The 19,431-nt window shown below is 35.8% G+C and overlaps 1 protein-coding gene across 2 annotated transcripts in view; it reads left to right on the top strand.

Annotated features, from left to right (window-relative positions):
- Nucleotides 1-19,431, top strand: part of LOC145991053 (uncharacterized) — a 58,653-nt gene that overhangs the window by 2,741 nt on the left and 36,481 nt on the right. For both annotated transcript variants that reach the window (XM_083126757.1, XM_083126758.1), the window contains exons 2-5: nucleotides 6,288-6,372; nucleotides 10,829-10,944; nucleotides 13,141-13,270; nucleotides 17,034-17,364. In XM_083126757.1, coding sequence (XP_082982883.1) covers nucleotides 6,301-6,372; nucleotides 10,829-10,944; nucleotides 13,141-13,270; nucleotides 17,034-17,364 — 649 coding nt within the window. In that variant the 5' untranslated portion in view covers nucleotides 6,288-6,300. The remainder of the gene's footprint in view (nucleotides 1-6,287; nucleotides 6,373-10,828; nucleotides 10,945-13,140; nucleotides 13,271-17,033; nucleotides 17,365-19,431) is intronic.

Genomic DNA, 19,431 nt, shown 5'->3' with positions numbered 1-19,431 from the left:
AGCGAGGGGTAAAATGATGTGTGCTTACTTAAGAGACTTTAGAGCACGATTGGAACATAATCCTAAAAATTCCTCCCGGCACCTTGCACAAGAAACATACATTTTTAAGTCATCTGCGTGGAAGTAATTACGGAAGAGAAACTGATACGTGTTAGTGAAAAATTGCTAAAAAAAGGAACGACTTAAGATGACCGGACCCCTCTCTGATTTTCTTCATATTGACATACTCGCTAATTGAGGCCTCCTAATCAGGAATCTGAAGTTAAAAGTTGTCTGAAACTTCTAGAAATTGCAAAATAAGCGAAAATAATGTGTTATTTTTCGGAATGCAAACTGTCTATTTTCGCGAAATTTTTTGTTTCACAAGGAAATGTATATATTCCTGATACTACCACAACACCAAATTTTAACTATGTTTGCCTAACCTAACCATGTGCCAATGGTTCGCAATTATTTTGCAATTTCTAGACCTTTCCGACAAATTTTAACTTCAGATTCGTCATTAGCACGCCTCAGTTAGTAAGTATGTCAAATATGAAGAAAATCGGAGAGGGGTCCCGTCATCTTAAGTCATACCTGTAACTGTCCATCTTAATGTACAAAATATCAACTAAAGGTTAAAAGATAAAAAATCCGTAACTTACGTGTGTGAACATGAGGTTGGTCAAACAACGTTTCGAAGGTTATACTACCTCCTCCTTCAGATTGATGCGATGTTTTCAGACACCTGACATGGTGCCTCGTCGAGAAAGTGTTGGTTGAGGATTTAGGTCAAGAGGTATAGGAAAGGACACTTACTAAAAAGATGATGTAAAATATACATACTTAAAACCGCACAATACTCTACTAAAAAAAAAGAACGTTCAAAGTTGCTGAAGGCAAACTGCCGATCGGTGCTCGGGGTAGGCGAATGTATGGTGTCAGCTTGTCCACATTTATTTCATTACATAGGTAACGTTTCCAGTTATGCGGATGTTGCATCAAGTTTGCCGGTGGACGAGCTCTTGTTGCCGCTGCGCGGACGATTTGGCCATGAAAAGCACTTTGTAATATTTGTCTTGTTAGCAAAACCAATGTAATAGTTTGTCTTTACACGAGATTCAAAGTATCGAGTAAGCCCCATATGGAAATCTTAATAATGTTTTAGAGTAATATTTACACTAAGCAGTAGTATTATTTAAGTTATTGACAGTATATAAACTGATAATTCGCAAAACATTATTACCAAGAAAAAATAAAATAACATGCTTCACTGTAGCCTTTATGTTGAAATGCAAAGATTAAAATATGCATTCCTTCTGTATTGTAATATGACTCTTTTATGCCACTTGTGGGTATATCATCAACATCATCACCATGAATAACATTTTTTTTTCAGGAAGTTATTTGATTTCATCCATATATTTAATGAAAACATAATCCATAGTTAATGGGAACATGGTCTCCATTTAATGTTTCACGCAACTTAGCGTGTACCCTGTGAAAATTTGGGGACTACAGGACTATAAAAGGAGGAGGTACCCTTGGTTTATGAAGATTTTGTTGTTTTGTTAGCGAGTTACTTTATCGTGTAGGAGAACAGCCCGAAGGCTTTGCACTAGTGAATATAGCACCCAAGACAACTTTTCACAACAGCAGCTATAATTTTACATAGTTAAATTTGGTACCGATAGTTATTTTTTCGACGTATTCTTTCGCTATTTTAGTGTGCATAGAAACAATTTTTACTAACAAAGAGCAGCGAAAATACTCTGAAATTGCAGGATTTAACTTACGTGGGCCATTGTTTGGGATCAAATATCTCCGTTATTTGTGCTTTTCTAAAGCTGGAACCACTTTTTTATTACGTAAAACATTGAAATCTGTTGATTAAAGAAAATTCGACATAATTATCAAGGGGGTACAGTGGGTAAACGTCCCCAAAGAGGATTGAAATGTGGTAACTGAACTCAAAATTCTATGACCATTTATTTAATATATAATATGTTTCATGTTTAGCTTGCATTGCGATTCGGTTGCCTTGATTAAAAAAGTACTCTGTTAAAGATGCCATTTTTCATTTTGATGAAATGCAGTTGCATAGTAGCTACAATTTTACTTTTTTAGGGACATTTTGGAGAAGTTGTTTAAAAACAGGATATTCAGCATACAATAGATCAGGATGCAATAATTGTATATAATTTTATTAGATTGCAGAAGCATCTTAACATTCATAGTTAGTTTGAAACGTAATACATGTTTTGATGTGTGGGAAGCTATGTATGGTGTATTGTTATTTGGCAAGGAATTGAATCAAGGTTCAAAATTTTCGATTTTTTAAATTTTGAAATAATTTATAGATTCATGCACAAAAATAATTTGCAGATCTTAGGATGCCGTTTACTCACCATACCCCCTCGAGAATTACTTTGAAATTTATATTAATCGACAGATTTTGATGTTTTGCATAATATAAAATTAGTTCCAGCATGCGGAAAATGCAAATAACTGAGAGATTCGATCACAAAGTATGACCAGCGTAAGCGAAAACCTGCCAATTTGGAGTGCTTTCACTGCTTTTTATTATTAAAACCCTTTGTATGCACACTCAAATAGCGAAATAATACGTCGATAATAACTATTGGTACTAAACCTAACTACCTAAAATCATACTTGCTGTTGTGGAATGTCATTTTGGGTGCTAGATTCACTTCATGGTAAAATAACATGCTAAGGTAACACGTACTTTATTTCACAATAACACATTTCCTTCCGCGAGCTAAAATCAACTGAAAACATTCATAAAGAATAAAATATTCATATACCATGCAAAATATTTCACTTTCTCTAGGGGGTACAGAGGGTCAAGGGTATCGATCTCAGAATGACTTTTGTTGAAAGGGCATTCATTATCTGGTAATCATTCATTGCTGATTATTAGATCCTTAGATACTGTTAACATTTTCAAAGAAAACACATGAGTTCAAAATAAACTGAAAACACTAAATTTCAGTTGCTTGCTTCACAACGCAATTATGTTTTAATGCAAAAGAACAGCAAATATTGTGTGTAGAAATATACAGAAGATATTGATTATGTTAAACTGTGAATAGTGTTATTATCATTAAGCTCTTAATAAATATGGCAATTTTATAATATTTAGCAAACTAACATTTAAAAAGAAAACTTCATAATTCAGTTCCAAGGACTGGAAAAGAATGTATTAGGGGAGACCGGGGTAATTAGAACATGGGGGTTATTGGAACATGTTAATGTAGAATAATTTAAAACAAAAAGACTGGTGTAATAACATTTCATACCTATGTACCTACACTAAACCTACATGCAGAAAATTTGTTATTGGAATAACTACACAAAAGTAAGCTTTATATGACTTTTATTATACACCTGCAAAAAATGATGTGACTCATGCTTGGTGTTTCTCTGCTTCTGCATATACTGGATATGAATGAAAGAACCTTTTCAAAATTTTCTTCACCCCTATAATAAAACATAAGGGCACACATCATTTCATGTGAGTTTGGTTGTCTATGGGCAATTTGCCTGGTTTTTATAAGCAAAGTTCTTATTACCCCAAAAATTTCTGCAAAGGGGTTATTAGAACATTGCGTAATTTGCTTGATTTCGCTTGGGTATACTAGATTGTACATGTAACTATTAGAAGTTTTTTCTTTACTACATTGTAGAATGACCTGTAACCTTTCAAATAAATCATAGAACACTGATTTTCATTCATACATGTTTGCTTCACAGCTGGGAAATTGAACTTTATGAAAAAATACGTTAACTTGGGATTTTATTTAAACAAGCATTGATAAATCCAGAAGAAGTAGAGCTATTATGTTCAAATTTGCAGGGTAAATGGGACATTTATATATGATGTTCTTATTACCACAACAGCAATCTAAAGCTATTCAGTTGAAATTTCTAACGTATGTTCCATTAACCCCAAATGGGGTAATTGGAACAATTTTATGGTGTCATGACAATTTTTAGTTTTTGGACGAGTATTTGCAATGCAGGTATGGTCATTATTTTTTTCAAAAATATACAAAAGATGTCCTTTTAAATAGTAGAAATTTTTAAAAAATCCATCAGTAACTTTCTGAGTAATTTACAGTGGAACTTCTACAGGCTGTTTACTGTTCTAATTACCCCGGTCTCCCCTATTATTATAAGACTAGTTTTAAGTTACAGTAATATATGTTCAGAATGTTTTACTTTGACTAGAACAATAGTAGGTAACTGAAATTATTACCTACTTTTATTAACACACTAATTTTTCTAAAGTATGGTCATATTTTACCCTACCAGAAATGTATATTGTTACATATATTTTTTTAATATTCATTTATTGAACTGTTCCAACATCATGTTTATATTTGTATGCTTTGTGAACTTTCAGTACAATGGTAAATGGTCAAGTGCCAATATTTATTTATTTATTTATTTATTTATTCAAAGTTTCAGATACAGCACTTTTAAGGCCATTTTACACTGAAAACTCTAACAAATAACAAGAACAAGTCAAGGTGGTTTAAGGTAAAAACAAGAAAAGTTAAATATAAACATAAGGCATAAACAAGGAAACAAAGATTTACATATTCATTTTTAGGGAAGATCGGAAAATGCTTTCAGGGGCAAAAATGTTAGATTGACAACATTAAAATGTAGAGTACTACCTTTTGAAACTTTCTTCTTTTGAAATGAAGGAATGTCATTATGATTGATTTGACTTTGACATTTGATGACACTTTGAAGCTGTTGAGTGCCTAATTAATTTCTTGTTTTGGAAGGAACGAATCTTCCACATATATGGAAAGGGAGGATTTATTCTCCAGAAGACAGCAATAAGTAATCACTAGGCTTAGGATTTTTACAACCTAAAAATCACCAACATATGCAAAATAAAATATGCTCTTATGACCTAAAATGCACTATAACTTGAAAAATATGCCCTTATAACTAAACTGTTTCAAACATCAATATCTAACTTAAGCTGAAATATTTTCATATACATACCATTTTTAGGGGCCTGATGAGTTGAAATGCACAATGAATACTTTCTGTAAATTTTCAATTAAAAATGAAAAAAAAAAAAAATTGCCGCAGTCCAAAAAGAAAATAACTCGAGTGAACATGGGAGTAAGAATGAATGCACTTGGGAAATGACTGCTATTTTTTGAAAAAGCGATATGACCGAAAATCCATCAAAATATGCTCTATGACCAAATATGCTCTTAAGAAGCACCTTAATTCAATTAGTTTCTTCACAATATGAATTTCTATATATTTAGGGAAGACATCACTCTTACCAAAAAAAAGTATGCTAATTCATAAAAATCCTAGCCCTGGTATTCACTAAGCCGATAGAGTATGAATTAACATACATGAATTGAAATCGAATCATGTTAAAAATTATTAGTTTGCCATTAAACAATCAGAACATGGGCCATCACCACTGTGACCAGGTTTTAGCAAAGATATATTTTCAAGATATTTGTGCGAATCTTCATATGCCGACCCAGCCAGAGTCAGGAAACTGTGAAGGATGGTGATGGTGTGAATCTTCATGATGGTTTTGTTTCAAAAGTGATGTATTTTTGTTATGAGAATTAAGTTTTGATGTTGTTAGTAATTTACATTCTTCTTACATTTTATGTTTTGTTAGGTTAAGATTGTTTGGTTGAATGCTGTTTTAATTTGACATTTATATCGGGGTAAGTGATTATTGGCATTTTTGTTAATTAGATGTACTCAGTTTGATTTTCATTTCGTGAGTATATGATCAACTGGATTATAATGAGAAAAGCTGTGTAAGTAGTCCAGGAAGAAGGGTTTTTTACTTACACTGACCATATTTTCGTTACTTGTGGTTTCTGTGCTTGAAAATAAATTTTATGTTTTATAAACCATCAAGATCTATTGATTATTTTAATCAAAATATAAATTTAGTCTATCATTTAATTCTCGAGCGGGCATAGTTATTCAACAGCCCCTCATTTCAAGGCTTGAGCTAGAGTCCATGTTATGCACGGATAGGCTAATTGTGACTAGACTTAAAGTTTAAAAAGTGGGATCTGAACCACTAGGACCTCTACCTGGTATTGAACCTAGGTCCCCTTGAAGGGCCGAAGTTGCCACTTTTTGCCACTCAAAGGAAACAAAGTAGAAAATTGTTGGGTTTTTTTCATTGTAAAATATTCATGTATGCTGTGAGAGAAGTGTTATTTTTCAGGAAGTTTATGATGTGGTTGTTGATGATGCTTTTTCTCTTTTATTAACAGAATATAGAGTGCCATGGAGGCAGGGTTCCTGAATTTCCATGAAGGTGGACAGTTTCCATCACTGTCATCTCCCATATACAGTCACGTAAGTGCGATATTTTTCACGCCGGGCCTAGCAGTAGTACTATAGGAAGGCAAGTGGGTTGTGCAAAGGGACTTTGGATCACCCTCCCTGCTGCATTGCAATATCTGTGTTCAGGAACACTCAACATAGTAGCAACAATACTGAGTTTCTAGATTGCACATGTTTTATGGCGTTTCCGAGTTGAGAGCTGATAACATGTGACAGTCAACTTACAATCCAAGTTTTCCACATTGCACTTCAAACGTGGTGTGAAGGTTCCGAAAAGTAACAGTTTGATCTGTTTATATTTATTCATGTCAATAAATGCGAAAAAAATGGGTACTTGTTTACTATCCTTCGGACACATTTATTTATTTTTACAGAAGAAACTACTTACCGTAATAAGTTCCTGGAGCATTGTCGAACATCGGGAAAGTGTTTTGTGTGATGTGGGAATGTTTCATAGCTGAAATTTATGTTGTTCGTTGAAAATTAATTATCCGAAGGATAATAGCTAGCCCCACGAACCATTGGCACGTGGATAGGTTAGTTCTGTTAGGTTAGGAAACATAGTTAAAATTTGGTGTCGTGTTAGTATCAGGATCTAGAAATTGGAAATAATTGCGAACCATTGGCACTAGCCCCAGGAACCACGTGGTTAGGTTAGGAAACATATTTCAAATTTCATCAAAACAATGTTGATACACCTTCAGGAATGTTCCGCGAAGCAGATACGTAAGTACGAATGTCAAAAATTGACGAAACGAAAAAATTAGAGGTGTCCGAAGGATAGTAAATTTTTTACCAAAAAATGTTATGCACCATAATTAATATGTATCATGTTAGAATAGTGTTATTATTATAGTTGACATGGATCTTGCCTTGACCATGTGGTCAAAAATCATGTCATGTACCTACTAGTGCATCACAACTGAAGTTGTGTTGTCGCTGGAGTGATTTTTGTGAATTCCCATTTGTGATGAAGCAAATGAGATAGTGGAGATTTGAATATTGTAGGCTCCAGGTAAGAGATATGATGTCACAAGTTAGAAATTGCAGAAGTTAACACAATTATCAGTAAGGACTTAATATTTGACCTTCAGAAATTTTACCCCACCATGCAGGACTCTCGACAGCTTTAATAATTATTATGATGGATTGAAACTGATAAAATATTATGTATTGTTGTAACCCAAGTCCCATTAGTGTAATTCTGATATGATTATGCAGAGGCTTGCTGATTACTTACTGCACCTTTTGTACAAAATGACTTTCCCACCCTGCTCCTTATTACATTAAGTGGCCCAGTCCTTGTGCTCTTAGCATTATAATTACTCTCCACATGCTATGGTGTTACTGTTCATCCACTTCTCAGTAGGTTAGGTTTATTGGATTTGATTCCATTAATATTTTCATGCTGGCCTGCAGCCTTGTGTGCCTGTGTACTTTGATTTGGTGGCAGGGTGGCTACTCTGGAAATTGTGAATGAATTATTGGTTCCGGGAATTCTGCATAATTTTTTTTTCCATGGACATGGAAAATTACAACTTTTATTAATCCATTGAGGGGTGTAAGGGGTGCTCCTTCCACGTAGTGCACCCAATAGTCAACCTCACTTCCACATGGTACACCCTGGACTGCAGACTAACGAGGCTCTGGCAACTGGCCGGCCCAATGGCCAGTATAATTTTGTGTGTGTTGTCCTGTGTTATGTCCTTATTTGTACTGAGTGCTCCTTTACAGCCTCAGCTTTTAATGAGTCAGAAGATTTTAATATTTTATGATTTTAGTTATGCAACGTTAAGAGTTATGTGTAACGATAAGGGGCTGGACCCTGTATAATGTCACGGGTGCAAATTAGCCTTAGTGCTGACGCACCCACAATTTTAATATCAAAATTAAATCAAATTAATCCATTGAATTTGTACATATTTATAAAATGCCTTGAGGCAAGTTTTTCACATATTAGCTTTTATTTTTATCAAGGGAGGAAAAGAACAATCTGTCTGACAGAGGCGGAATATTTTTGCAAGATATCGTGATGTTGATTAGGTAAATTTGAGTTTGAAATTCTTATACAATTAACAAATTTTTATAGATTAGTATATACTGAAACGTCTGTACCTTGTGTCTTGATGTATTTTAAGTCTTGAGTATGTGAAATGGCAAATATAAAACTCTGCACCTTGAATTATATATTTTAAATACAGTATATATATATATACTGTATACATACCATTTAATTGAATTAGAATTTTTGGATACATTGTTAATATATTTGTGTGTGGGGTGGTGAGAGGCGGTAATACGTAAGGTTGAAATAGGAAAAAATCTGCTTGTACCCTTGAATTTTTGAAAATTTCATGCCTTGAAAACCAAGAGTTACGAGGGCTGCACTGAAAGTTTCGGGAAAATGACATAAAGAAGAAAAATGAAAGTACATCAATTTTTTATTGCTTTTCAAAATATTCACCCTTTACAGCAATGCATTGTTTCATGCGATGGAACCAATTGTTGAAACAGTTATGCCAGTCTGAAGTTGGTACCTGCGAGACACGCATTTCGTATGCTTCGATAGCCTCTTTGGGAGTGAAAAATCACTGACCGCCATCTTGTTCTTGATTGTTGGGAACAAGAAAAAATCACATGGGGCTAAGTCAGGTGAATAAGCTGGATGAGTCATGAGTTCAACTTGTTCATGATCCAGAAAGTTCCTTGTGTCAGATGCTGTGTGCGAGCTGGGATTGTCGTGATGCAGAATGTTTCAACGATTGGGGTTTGAAGTTCTGATCACGTGGAGTACTTGTGGCAGGCAAATTGTGGTATACCATTCTGCATTGACTGTTCTACGATTCTCCAGTGCAACAGTCGCAATGTGACCTGATTTACCGAAAAAAAAGAGGCAACCATTTTTTCGACACACTGCGTGCACGAACAATTTTCGTTGGTTTAGGATCATCCTGGAACACCCATTCAGCAGATTGTCGCTTTGTTTCAGGCTCATAAGAGTAAATCCATGAATCATCGCCTGTGACGATTTTAAACACAAGATTTGATGATCCCGACTTGAACCGTTTGATCATAACCTTGCACCACTTCACACGGTTGTCTTTTTGTGCTTTTGTTAAATTGTGTTGCATCCAACGGGCACAAAGCTTTTTCACACCTAAACGATTGTGCAAAATTGTTTGTATTTGACTCATGCCAATACCTAAGGAACCCTGAATTTCGCGATAAGTCACGTGTCGATCACTGTTGATTAGTTCACGAACTGCATCAATGTCTTCTGGCACAATGGCTGTCGATGGATGGCCTTCACGAATTTCATCACTACGGCTAACCCGGCCACATCTGAATTCTTGAAACCAGCGATAAATTGTCGTCTTTGATGGGGCATCTTCGTGAAAAGTTTCGATCATTCAAGTAACACACTGTTGCTGTGTTAAACCTCGCCGAAAATCATAATAAATCATGGCACGTAAGTTCTCTCTTGTTAATTCCATTTTTTTTACAAACACCTCACTTCAAACTTATATCCAGAAACGAAAAAGAATCGGTGTTACATAAGTCCTTGTATTTACAGTCGACAAATATCACAGTTTATAAATATAACAAAATCTAACAGATTGCACAGTTGCCAGTACCTGATTCCTGAAACTTTCAGTGCGACCCTCGTATACTTTAATTTTATCATGGTTCTAGAGTGGTCTCCATGTTCCTCTCATCTTAATATCATTGACCACTTTTGGGATGAGGTAGAGTGAACAATCTCTTCTACCAACCATTTTGCATGCATCACAAAGTGCAATCTTCTCTGCATGGTACAGCATCCCTCAAGAAAAACTATTGAGGATGTATGGCATCATTACTATTACAAATTAAAGCAGTTGTGACATCCAAAGGTGGCACAACAAGGTACTACGTAAGCATTTTGTAATATACTTTCAGTGTATATATTCATATCCATAACAAGGGCAGCCTCCCCGATGGCATAGTGGTAGCGTCATCGTCTTGTAATCAAGGCGTCCCAGGTTCGATACCCGGTAGAGGCACATATTGGTTCGGATTCCACTTTAAGCTGCAGTCCCGATTAGCCTCACTGTGCATAAAGTGGACTTAACACACAAATCAATCAATCAATCAAATCATATCCATGACAGCAATAATGGAATTTTGTACAAAATTACAGGATCCTTACAGTATTTCAAATTGGTATAATTTCCGACAATGTTACTGATCCACCAATACATCTTTATCTGCCAGTACTGATAGAGAATCGATTAATCTCTGCCCCATTACTACAAAATATTACTTCTGTTCTGCACTTTCTGAAATAATGTAATGGACTAGTGGAAATTTGTATGAAAGCAGTCTTAAGAACTAAATGCATTTAGATGGTGTTTATAAAAAAACTTATCAACACACGCATGTATGTGGTTTTTTTTAAAGTTTTTTGATTTTTTTTGTATGTTTTCAGGACACAATGGATGGAACTAATGATTCACTACTGGATATAATGAAAACAGACTTCCCCTATGATGCTGCTGGACACTTTGATTCTACCTCAATGCTGTGGGATAATGATGATAACGAGTACGTACAATCAGGTCTTACATTTTGTCCAGTGTTATTTGTAATTCGAAAAGTCTAACGTTGAATGTTACAGGGTGGCATTTGACATTTCTTAATTAACTGCATAGGATGCTATAGTCTTAAATTTTCTCTTTCTGTTCTGGATATTGTTAATGTCAGTAAAAAAAAAAAAAAAAAAAAAAAGATGGAGTACTGTTTCCATATTCAGAAACTGTAGGATTTAAGCTTTACAATCATCATGGAACGACCCTGTAAAATTTCATGTTGGGTAAGGATGTCGAATCGACCCTTCTTAATAGAAATATGTTTGATACATCGCTGGAAAGGGTATCAATCAAGGATTCCAGAAATGTAAAATTTAAGTTGAGGAAACAATTGGAGGTGGAAAAAAAGTAGTATTAATTGCCCCCCCGATTATGGGCTCCGCCCCTGGGGTAATTGATCCACCGTTGCTGCGGCCCCGCCTTTTTCTATAGAGTCCCTTTGAATGAAAACGTGATTTTAAAAAAGTTGAATCCTAGTGGAAATTCGCATATATATTCCTGTTGAAAACCAAAGTTCGACCTGCCAATACTGTGTGTTTACAACATGGATTAGGTTCAAGGAAACCAGCTATGGCAAGTAATGTAGTAGTATTTTTTAATTATTATTTCATAGAAATGCAACTTCAAATTAAGAAATGCGCAGTAGCATTTCGAAGTGTTAAATATGTACTATTAGCGCACAATATTTATTTTTTACTTTCAAGCGGTAAAACACAAGGGTCGATTTTGTGCAGTCTAGCCTCATGATGGCTGTCTGAATTATTCCGTGCATAATACGCGCGACAGTTTTTGGGGGCAAAAAATTTGGAATATGGTTTTTGAACGCATCAACGGTGTCTTCCGCCGACGAAAATCATTGTCCACACAATTTATTCTTGACATTCGGGAACAAGAAGAAGTTATTGGGTGCCAAATCAGGACTGTACGGCGGATGACCCATCAATTCGATTTTTTGACTGTTCATAAAGTCGGTTGTTAGACGAGATGTGTGACAGCTGGCATTGTCTTGATGAAGAATGATCCGACGACGTTTGTTTGTTTTCCGTATTTGACCGAAGACCTCTGGCAAACAAATTGTTGTGTACCATTCAGAGTTGACCGTTCTACGTTCCTCTAAAGGCACAGTTGCCACGTGACCAGTTTTCCCGAAAAAACAGGCGACCATTTGTTTCGATGTGCTTCGAGCGCGAACAACTTTTGTTGGATTGGGTTCATCTTGAAACACCCATACAGTCGACTGCTGTTTACGTTCCGGCTCATATGCATATATCCATGATTCGTCACCTGTTACAATCTTATATACGTCTTTTGAAGGTCTTGTGGGGTCCAACGAGAACATACCTTTCTCACAGCTAAATGATCATGTAATATTTTATATATGCTGGTGGAACTAATGCCTATGGTTGCCTCAATCTCACAGTATGTCACATGACGATCTTGCAGTATTAGGTTTTGCACAGCATCAATGTTTTCTTGAACAACAACTGATTTTGGACGACCTTCGCGAATCTCGTCGGTGAGCGAATGGCGGCCACGATTAAATTCCTTATACCAACGTTTCACAGTGGCAAAGGATGGGGCTTCATCGCCAAATGTGGAAGTAAGTTGATCGATGCACTCTTGTCGTGATAATCCACGTCGAAAATCGTAAAAAAATCATCGCACGAAAATGTTCACGAGTTAATTCCATTTTATTGTTGTCGCGCAATCTCCAAGGCAACATAAACAACACAAATGAAGCTATTGACAAAACATTTGAAATACGTTATGGTCAATAATGTCAGACGATTCCGTGCAAACGTCAAATCGCACCTAACTTCAATCAGTGTTGCCAAGGCTCAAAATATAAATAGTGACCCTCGTACATGAGTAAATATGGGAAGTTTATTTTTTTGTGAAATAAGTATAGTTTTGAAATAAAATTTTGGGCTATATTCACTACTTTAATATAGAAATGCCATTTTATGTACCGCTTTTGATCCTGAAATATGTCCAGTTTTTGTACCGTAATCTTAGATTTTTTATTCACCATAAATATGGTCTCTAATCACAAGGCTTTTCTCAAACCCATGGAGAGAGTTTCTATTTTCTCATGTGGTTATGTCCTTATGTGTGGTTCAAATATCTGATTGTTGTTTATTAAATTGTACAGATTTCACTCTGAAGTACCTTCACTCTGTATGGAACCCCTTGACAACACCTTTCCGGAGGGAGAGACCAGGAACACTGAAGACTTCCAGAAGATGCTTACAGATTGGCAAGATCACCTAGGATCCTTACAGGTAGAAATACGTATATTTCTGAATGACTTGATAGTTCTGCTGAAAGGAATCAATGTTAAGTAGCAGCTGTAATAGTTTTTCTTGTATGTACGCATTGCTTGCATTATAGAATTATTTTCCTGTAGTTTACGGTTATTACAAGCATAAGAAAACAGTTTTTCTTTGTGACGTTTCAGGAGAACACACGCTCCTTTCATCAGACATTTATTTTCATTTTGACTAAAGATACAGTTATAACAATGGTTAGTAATTTTTAAACAAAAAGAATCTGTTATATAATGGATGTTGTCAATGTTACATTGTTGTAATATAGCAACTTAACTGTGAAAAAAAAAAAAAAGTCTGTTTTATTTTTATTTAAATTATGAATCCAAAATATCATCAGGCAATTCAAATTCATCATTGTTTTCACAAAGTCTCTTGATGTTTTCTGTTACATTAAATTTTAAAGATGGTGGCTTACTCCATTTGCGAAAAAGAAAACTCCATACTGGATCTATGTTACCATTTTCATTATTTAATTTATTCCAGTGTTCTTCTGCAATGAACGAAGCTTCCCAGACATTCAACTCTGTGTTTCCCGTTAATCTTTTTAAAACCCTTCTCTTTTTAATCAAATGCTTCTCTTCGATGATATGAGTTGACAAACCTGTTCTTGGGTTTAGATTTATAATGTCCAAATCGTGTTCGTGCCATCTTATTGCCATTTTCCTTGCTGTTTGTCCCACATAATCTTTTGAACATGAACAACTTATATTATATATTCCTGTGGTTTCCACATCTGGTAGACAGTTTCTCATTTTGAATTCATTAAATGTACATTCCAAATTTCTTGGTGATTTAAAAACAATTTTGAAATTAAAACTTCTAAAAATTTTTGCAATTTTATGTGAGAATCCCTTGTGGAATGGAATGCACACAAATTTCTTTTCAACAGATTTTTCATCTTTGTCTGTATTTCTCTTTTCCTTTAGTTTTCTTGCAACTTGTTTTTTGATTTGGTTTATTCTGTTAGTGTGAAAAGCATTTTCTTTTGCTATATTAAAGAGCCTTTCTTCTTCATTTTTGATATCCTCATCATTAGAACATAGTCTTTGTGCTCTCAGGAAAAAATTTAAAAATATGTTATCCATTGTTATACGCGAATGTTCTGATTTGGCATGGATATATTTTTCCCCCGCTAATTTTTTCCTATGGACTGATGTTTGAATTGTTGAGTCAGTTGTCTTAATTTGCAGATCAAGGAAAGAAATTACATTGTTATTCATGGGTTCGCAAGTGAATTTTATGCGACGATGTGATTCATTTAATAATTTAAATACGTCCATGATGGTGTTCTCATTTTTAGCGATAATTAGCACATCATCTACATATCTGATGTAGAGTTTGATATCCGCACCTATCGCATTAACAATTGGAGATTCTATGTAATGAAGGAAAATGCTGGAGATGATTCCGGATACTGGGTTTCCCATTGATAGACCATTACTTTGCTGATATATTTTGCCATCAAATAGAAAGTAATTGTAATTTGCACATACAGTAAACCATCGAACCATTTCCCATGATTCTACTGGGTTAACCTTCATCTCAATAAGCCATCTGTGTAATGCATCTGTGGCACCTTCTATTGGGACACTAGGATATAAATTTTCAACATCAAAACTTGCAATACGATACTCATTATTCCAAACAATATTTTTTAGTTTCTGTTTCACTTCAAATGCATTTTTAACACTGAATGGTGTTTGTTGTTTAATTATAGCAAGTCTTTCAACTAAATATTTGGATAGTTTGTATGCAGGATGTGTGAAAGTTGCAATGATGGGTCGTATTGGAGTTCCCGGTTTGTGAGTTTTTGGTAGTCCAAAGGCAATCGGCAGGGTTGAATTCTTGACAATGAGTTTTTTCTTCATTTCTCTTGGTATCGTGATACTGCTTTCAATTACTTTCTTTACCTCATTTATTATTTTAGTTATAGGGTTTCGAGAGGTTTCTGTGAAATTGTTTACTTTGAAACATTCTTCCATTTTTTCTTTATAGTCCTTAATTCGGATAAGGACAGGTTTATTTTCCTTGTCCGATTTTATTAAGAAAATGTCGTTTTCTTTCAACCAGATCTTGAAACTATGAACTTTTTTCCCCAACCTTATATGCTCTTTCTCCCGTTCCGTGTATTTTGGACCTCTGTTATTTCTTCTGTTGTATTCAAAACTTAACCGTTCGTCAAGAGCATCATGTGTGAGACTTCGTAATTTTCTCTTTTCCTCCTCATCATCTAAGAAATTCAGTGCTTTCTCTATTGAAATCACAAAATCTTCCTTGTGTATATAAGCACTACCAACTGAAAATTTCATTCCGAATTGAAAAATTTCTATATACTCATCAGGTACCTCAATATCCGTAAGATTTATAAATAATCTGTTGTCAATGTTCTTAGTTTTTATTTTACCAGTGACATTAACTGCTTCCCTTCTTTCATTGTTGTTGTATATAACTTGTTCTTCTTGAATTAGCTGGTAGAAAACAGAAAACATCAAGAGACTTTGTGAAAACAATGATGAATTTGAATTGCCTGATGATATTTTGGATTCATAATTTAAATAAAAATAAAACAGACTTTTTTTTTTTTTTCACAGTTAAGTTGCTATATTACAACAATGTAACATTGACAACATCCATTATATAACAGATTCTTTTTGTTTAAAAATTACTAACCATTGTTATAACTGTATCTTTAGTCAAAATGAAAATAAATGTCTGATGAAAGGAGCGTGTGTTCTCCTGAAACGTCACAAAGAAAAACTGTTTTCTTATGCTTGTAATAACCGTAAACTACAGGAAAATAAAGCTGTAATAGTATTGGGAAATATAAAAATTTGTGTATAGAACACTTTCTAGGTAATAAGTAAGTCACACACAATTTACAGAAATAGAAAATAAAATCTTCGTCATGAAAGAGAATTAAAACATTTTGTTCGGTATCACTTGCTGACTGTATCAGTTTGTGATGGCTTGTACTACATGCGACATAATGAATACAGTGAGAATCAAATTTTTTAGAGGCATGTCTATAAGAAACGTAAAAAGTAGGAAAGCATAAGGGAGCGGTCAAACTCAAGTGTGGATAAGAAATGCCTAGGCAGGCAACTTTATTTTCCCCTTCCTATTGTTGAAGAGAGGTGTGACAAATGCAACTCATGCACCCACCCTATCTCTACTTTGTCAATCCTCTTGTCTTGTGTCGGCCTCTCTGATGGTGCAGTGGTAGCATCATTGCACTGTAATCAAGGGGTCCCTTGTTCGATAGTGGTGGTTCGGATTCCACTTTAAACTGTAGGTCCAGTCCCCATTAGCCTTACTGTGCATAAAGTGGACTTAAACACCAACTCAATCAATCAACTGTTGTCTCATATGAAAAGCTTACATGCTGAAGTTCAAAGTGAATGAAATCTGAAAGCCTGGAAAAGTAAAAGGGCTAGCTTTGTTGAAGAGGAGGAAAACTCAATGGTGGTGATGACACTGTGGAACTGTTTATTTAGCCTCATGTAAGCTGAAACTATGTAATATGTGCAATTAGATTGAATTGCATTAGGTTGTTTGCCGTCATTAGTGGTTTAGTTGATGACCTTACGTTATCAAAAGAAGGTTCATTTTAGCAGTAGAGCAGAGTGGTGTACAAATTACTCGTAGCTGTTAAAATTTCAATTCACCACATGTGAATGTTTATATTTTAGTTTATTTATTGTATCAATATTTGCAGTCTACCGATCCGGATGAAATGGATGTTGTTAACATGGGCATGGTGATGTCCAAAGGCATCCCTTCCCTACCTCCAGAGAATCTCTTCGATGACGCACCATCCACCTCCATCAAGAAAGAGAAGGTTATGAAAGTGAAGGAGGAACCGCCCTTTATAGCTGAAGACGAATCTTCTCCTCACATCTCCGTCGATCCAGTGAGCATTCTTGATTCCGATACGGGACACGATGAATCCCAATCAGCAGCAATCAGTGTCGATGAAGTGATGATGGAGATCAAAGTTGAAGATGAAGATTCGGTTGATGTCGAAACATTTTCTGAACAAATGCCTGGTAAGTTTGTATTGCTAATTGAACACTTATTTGGGGCCTCTCTGATTGTGCGATGGTAATGCTATTTCATTGTAATCAAAGGGTCCCTGGTTTGAACCATGTGGTTCGGATCCCGATTTAAACTGTAAGTCCAATCTTGATTCAGATTATCTGAGCATAAAATGGATTTGAAACAAACATTTGCCCATCGGCATCAGCTGGTATATATTATCATTGGTACAAACTTCAAAGTTTTCATCTTGACTTGCATTTTATTAGTGTTTTTTTATTAAATAAGTACGGTGAAATTGCAGTTATGCATTTATGGTGCAAGCAAGGTTTACCCACTTGATACGTTCAGCCAATTTCTTGCAAATAAACCAAGTTTAACATTAAGATGCTTATCTCGATCTTATATTTACCGTAACTCTAGTTTCCCGCTTTATACATTTTCCAAGATTTGCCAGAAACCATGTTCCTTATGCCAGGTGACCTATCCTTCCTCTTTTCCTTGATTTTGCAGCAGTCTGATTCATTCACCATGTGACCTTGAACACCTGCCTTATGATCGGGAAACAAGCGCGCTATTGCAAAACCGATAGTCACTAACTAAATGCTGCTTCCCCGTGGGTTTCTGAAACTGTGACTGAGGTGTCTTTGTTCTCCCTCCGTCCAGAAAATCGTATGCTGACAATTGAGAACAGCTGAAACACTATTCACGCACTATTCACCCACGCTTTTATGTAATCCTTCCGAGGGAGAGAGAGAGATGTTTATCTTGATCTTATGTTTACTGTAACTAGTTTCCCGCTTTATACATTTTCCAAATCCCGCCGATCACAGTCATTAAATGCTGCTTTCTCTAGCGTTTTAACACATTCTAAAAGCGTGCCTTGGGTGTCTTTTTTGTGCCTCCCCCCACAAAAACGCATGTGGACAATTGAGAACATGGCTCAATCGCTATTCCCATTTCTTCATCTACATAATCGTTCCAAGTAGAAGGGGAAAGGACAGAGGGACCAGGGGGGAACTTGCTTGGAAAACTTTTCTCTCGTGTTTCCCGGGAGAAAAGTAAGATTGATTTGCCAATCCCGGTTATCCGATATTGGTTTAGGAATGAGTGAAAAAAGTCACATCTCTTCTCACAAGAGATAATTAATCTGCAACTGCTGTGCAGGGCCAGTGGCATGCCCATGATTTTTGAAAGGGAGGGTTTAAGTATACTTTTTTTTAGTAGTAAGCCCTAATTTTGCCATCTTTTCCTGCCTACGTTCTTTTTTTAGGAATACTGATCCCCCCCTTGGACACGCCACTGTGCAGGGCTATTCACAAAGCATCCTGCTTTTTAATGCAGCTATCTGCATAAGAAATATTGCTCGTGTCCCCCTCAGAATAGAATAATCCTTCCCCCTTTTTTTCTGTAACTTGATTCAGGACTGAGCAAGCTGCTGACTAAAAAAAACATGAACGCTGCAGTTCAGCTTTTCTTGTCTTCAACAAGTGCTTTATCTTTAAAATGCGCAGAACATTCTGTTCCGCCACCTGTGCGTCGGTGCCAGTCTGTCTTTAGGGAGGCTGCTACCGGTGCCAGTCTTTTGTCTAGCTCTTCGAAAGCAGTCCTCAGCCTATATTGCTTCTAACAGCAATGACTCATCCAACATAAAGGATGCAATTTTTCGTTCTTGTCTTCCTTCTGATAAACAAAATCGTAACTCTTATCTTGCGGATAACACAAGATTAATCCTTTTGAACACTAGTCAGTGGCGTGCCCAGGATTTTCGGGGGGGGGGGGGGTTACGTATACATTTATTTTTTGCCTCCCCGATGACAACATGGTAACGTTGTCATTTTGTAATTGAGGGGTTCTGGGTTAGATACCTGGTGGAAGTACATAGTGGTTTGGATCCCACTTTAAACTGTAGGTCCAGTTCCGATTAGCCTTCTGTGCATAAAATCGACTTAAAAACTTATGCAGAAGGAGCCTCGCGTGCCTGTATTCCCATTGAAGCCGGCACCTTTGCAAGCGTACACTTTTCAGTCTTGCCACTAGTACTAGCTCGAGAACTAATTGTTGTAGAGAGAAGGAAA

This window comes from Lepisma saccharinum, chromosome 8 (genome assembly GCF_977018435.1).
Source record: "Lepisma saccharinum chromosome 8, izLepSacc3.1, whole genome shotgun sequence".
NCBI lineage: Eukaryota > Metazoa > Arthropoda > Insecta > Zygentoma > Lepismatidae > Lepisma > Lepisma saccharinum.
This window is presented reverse-complemented; position numbering and strand designations above follow the sequence as displayed.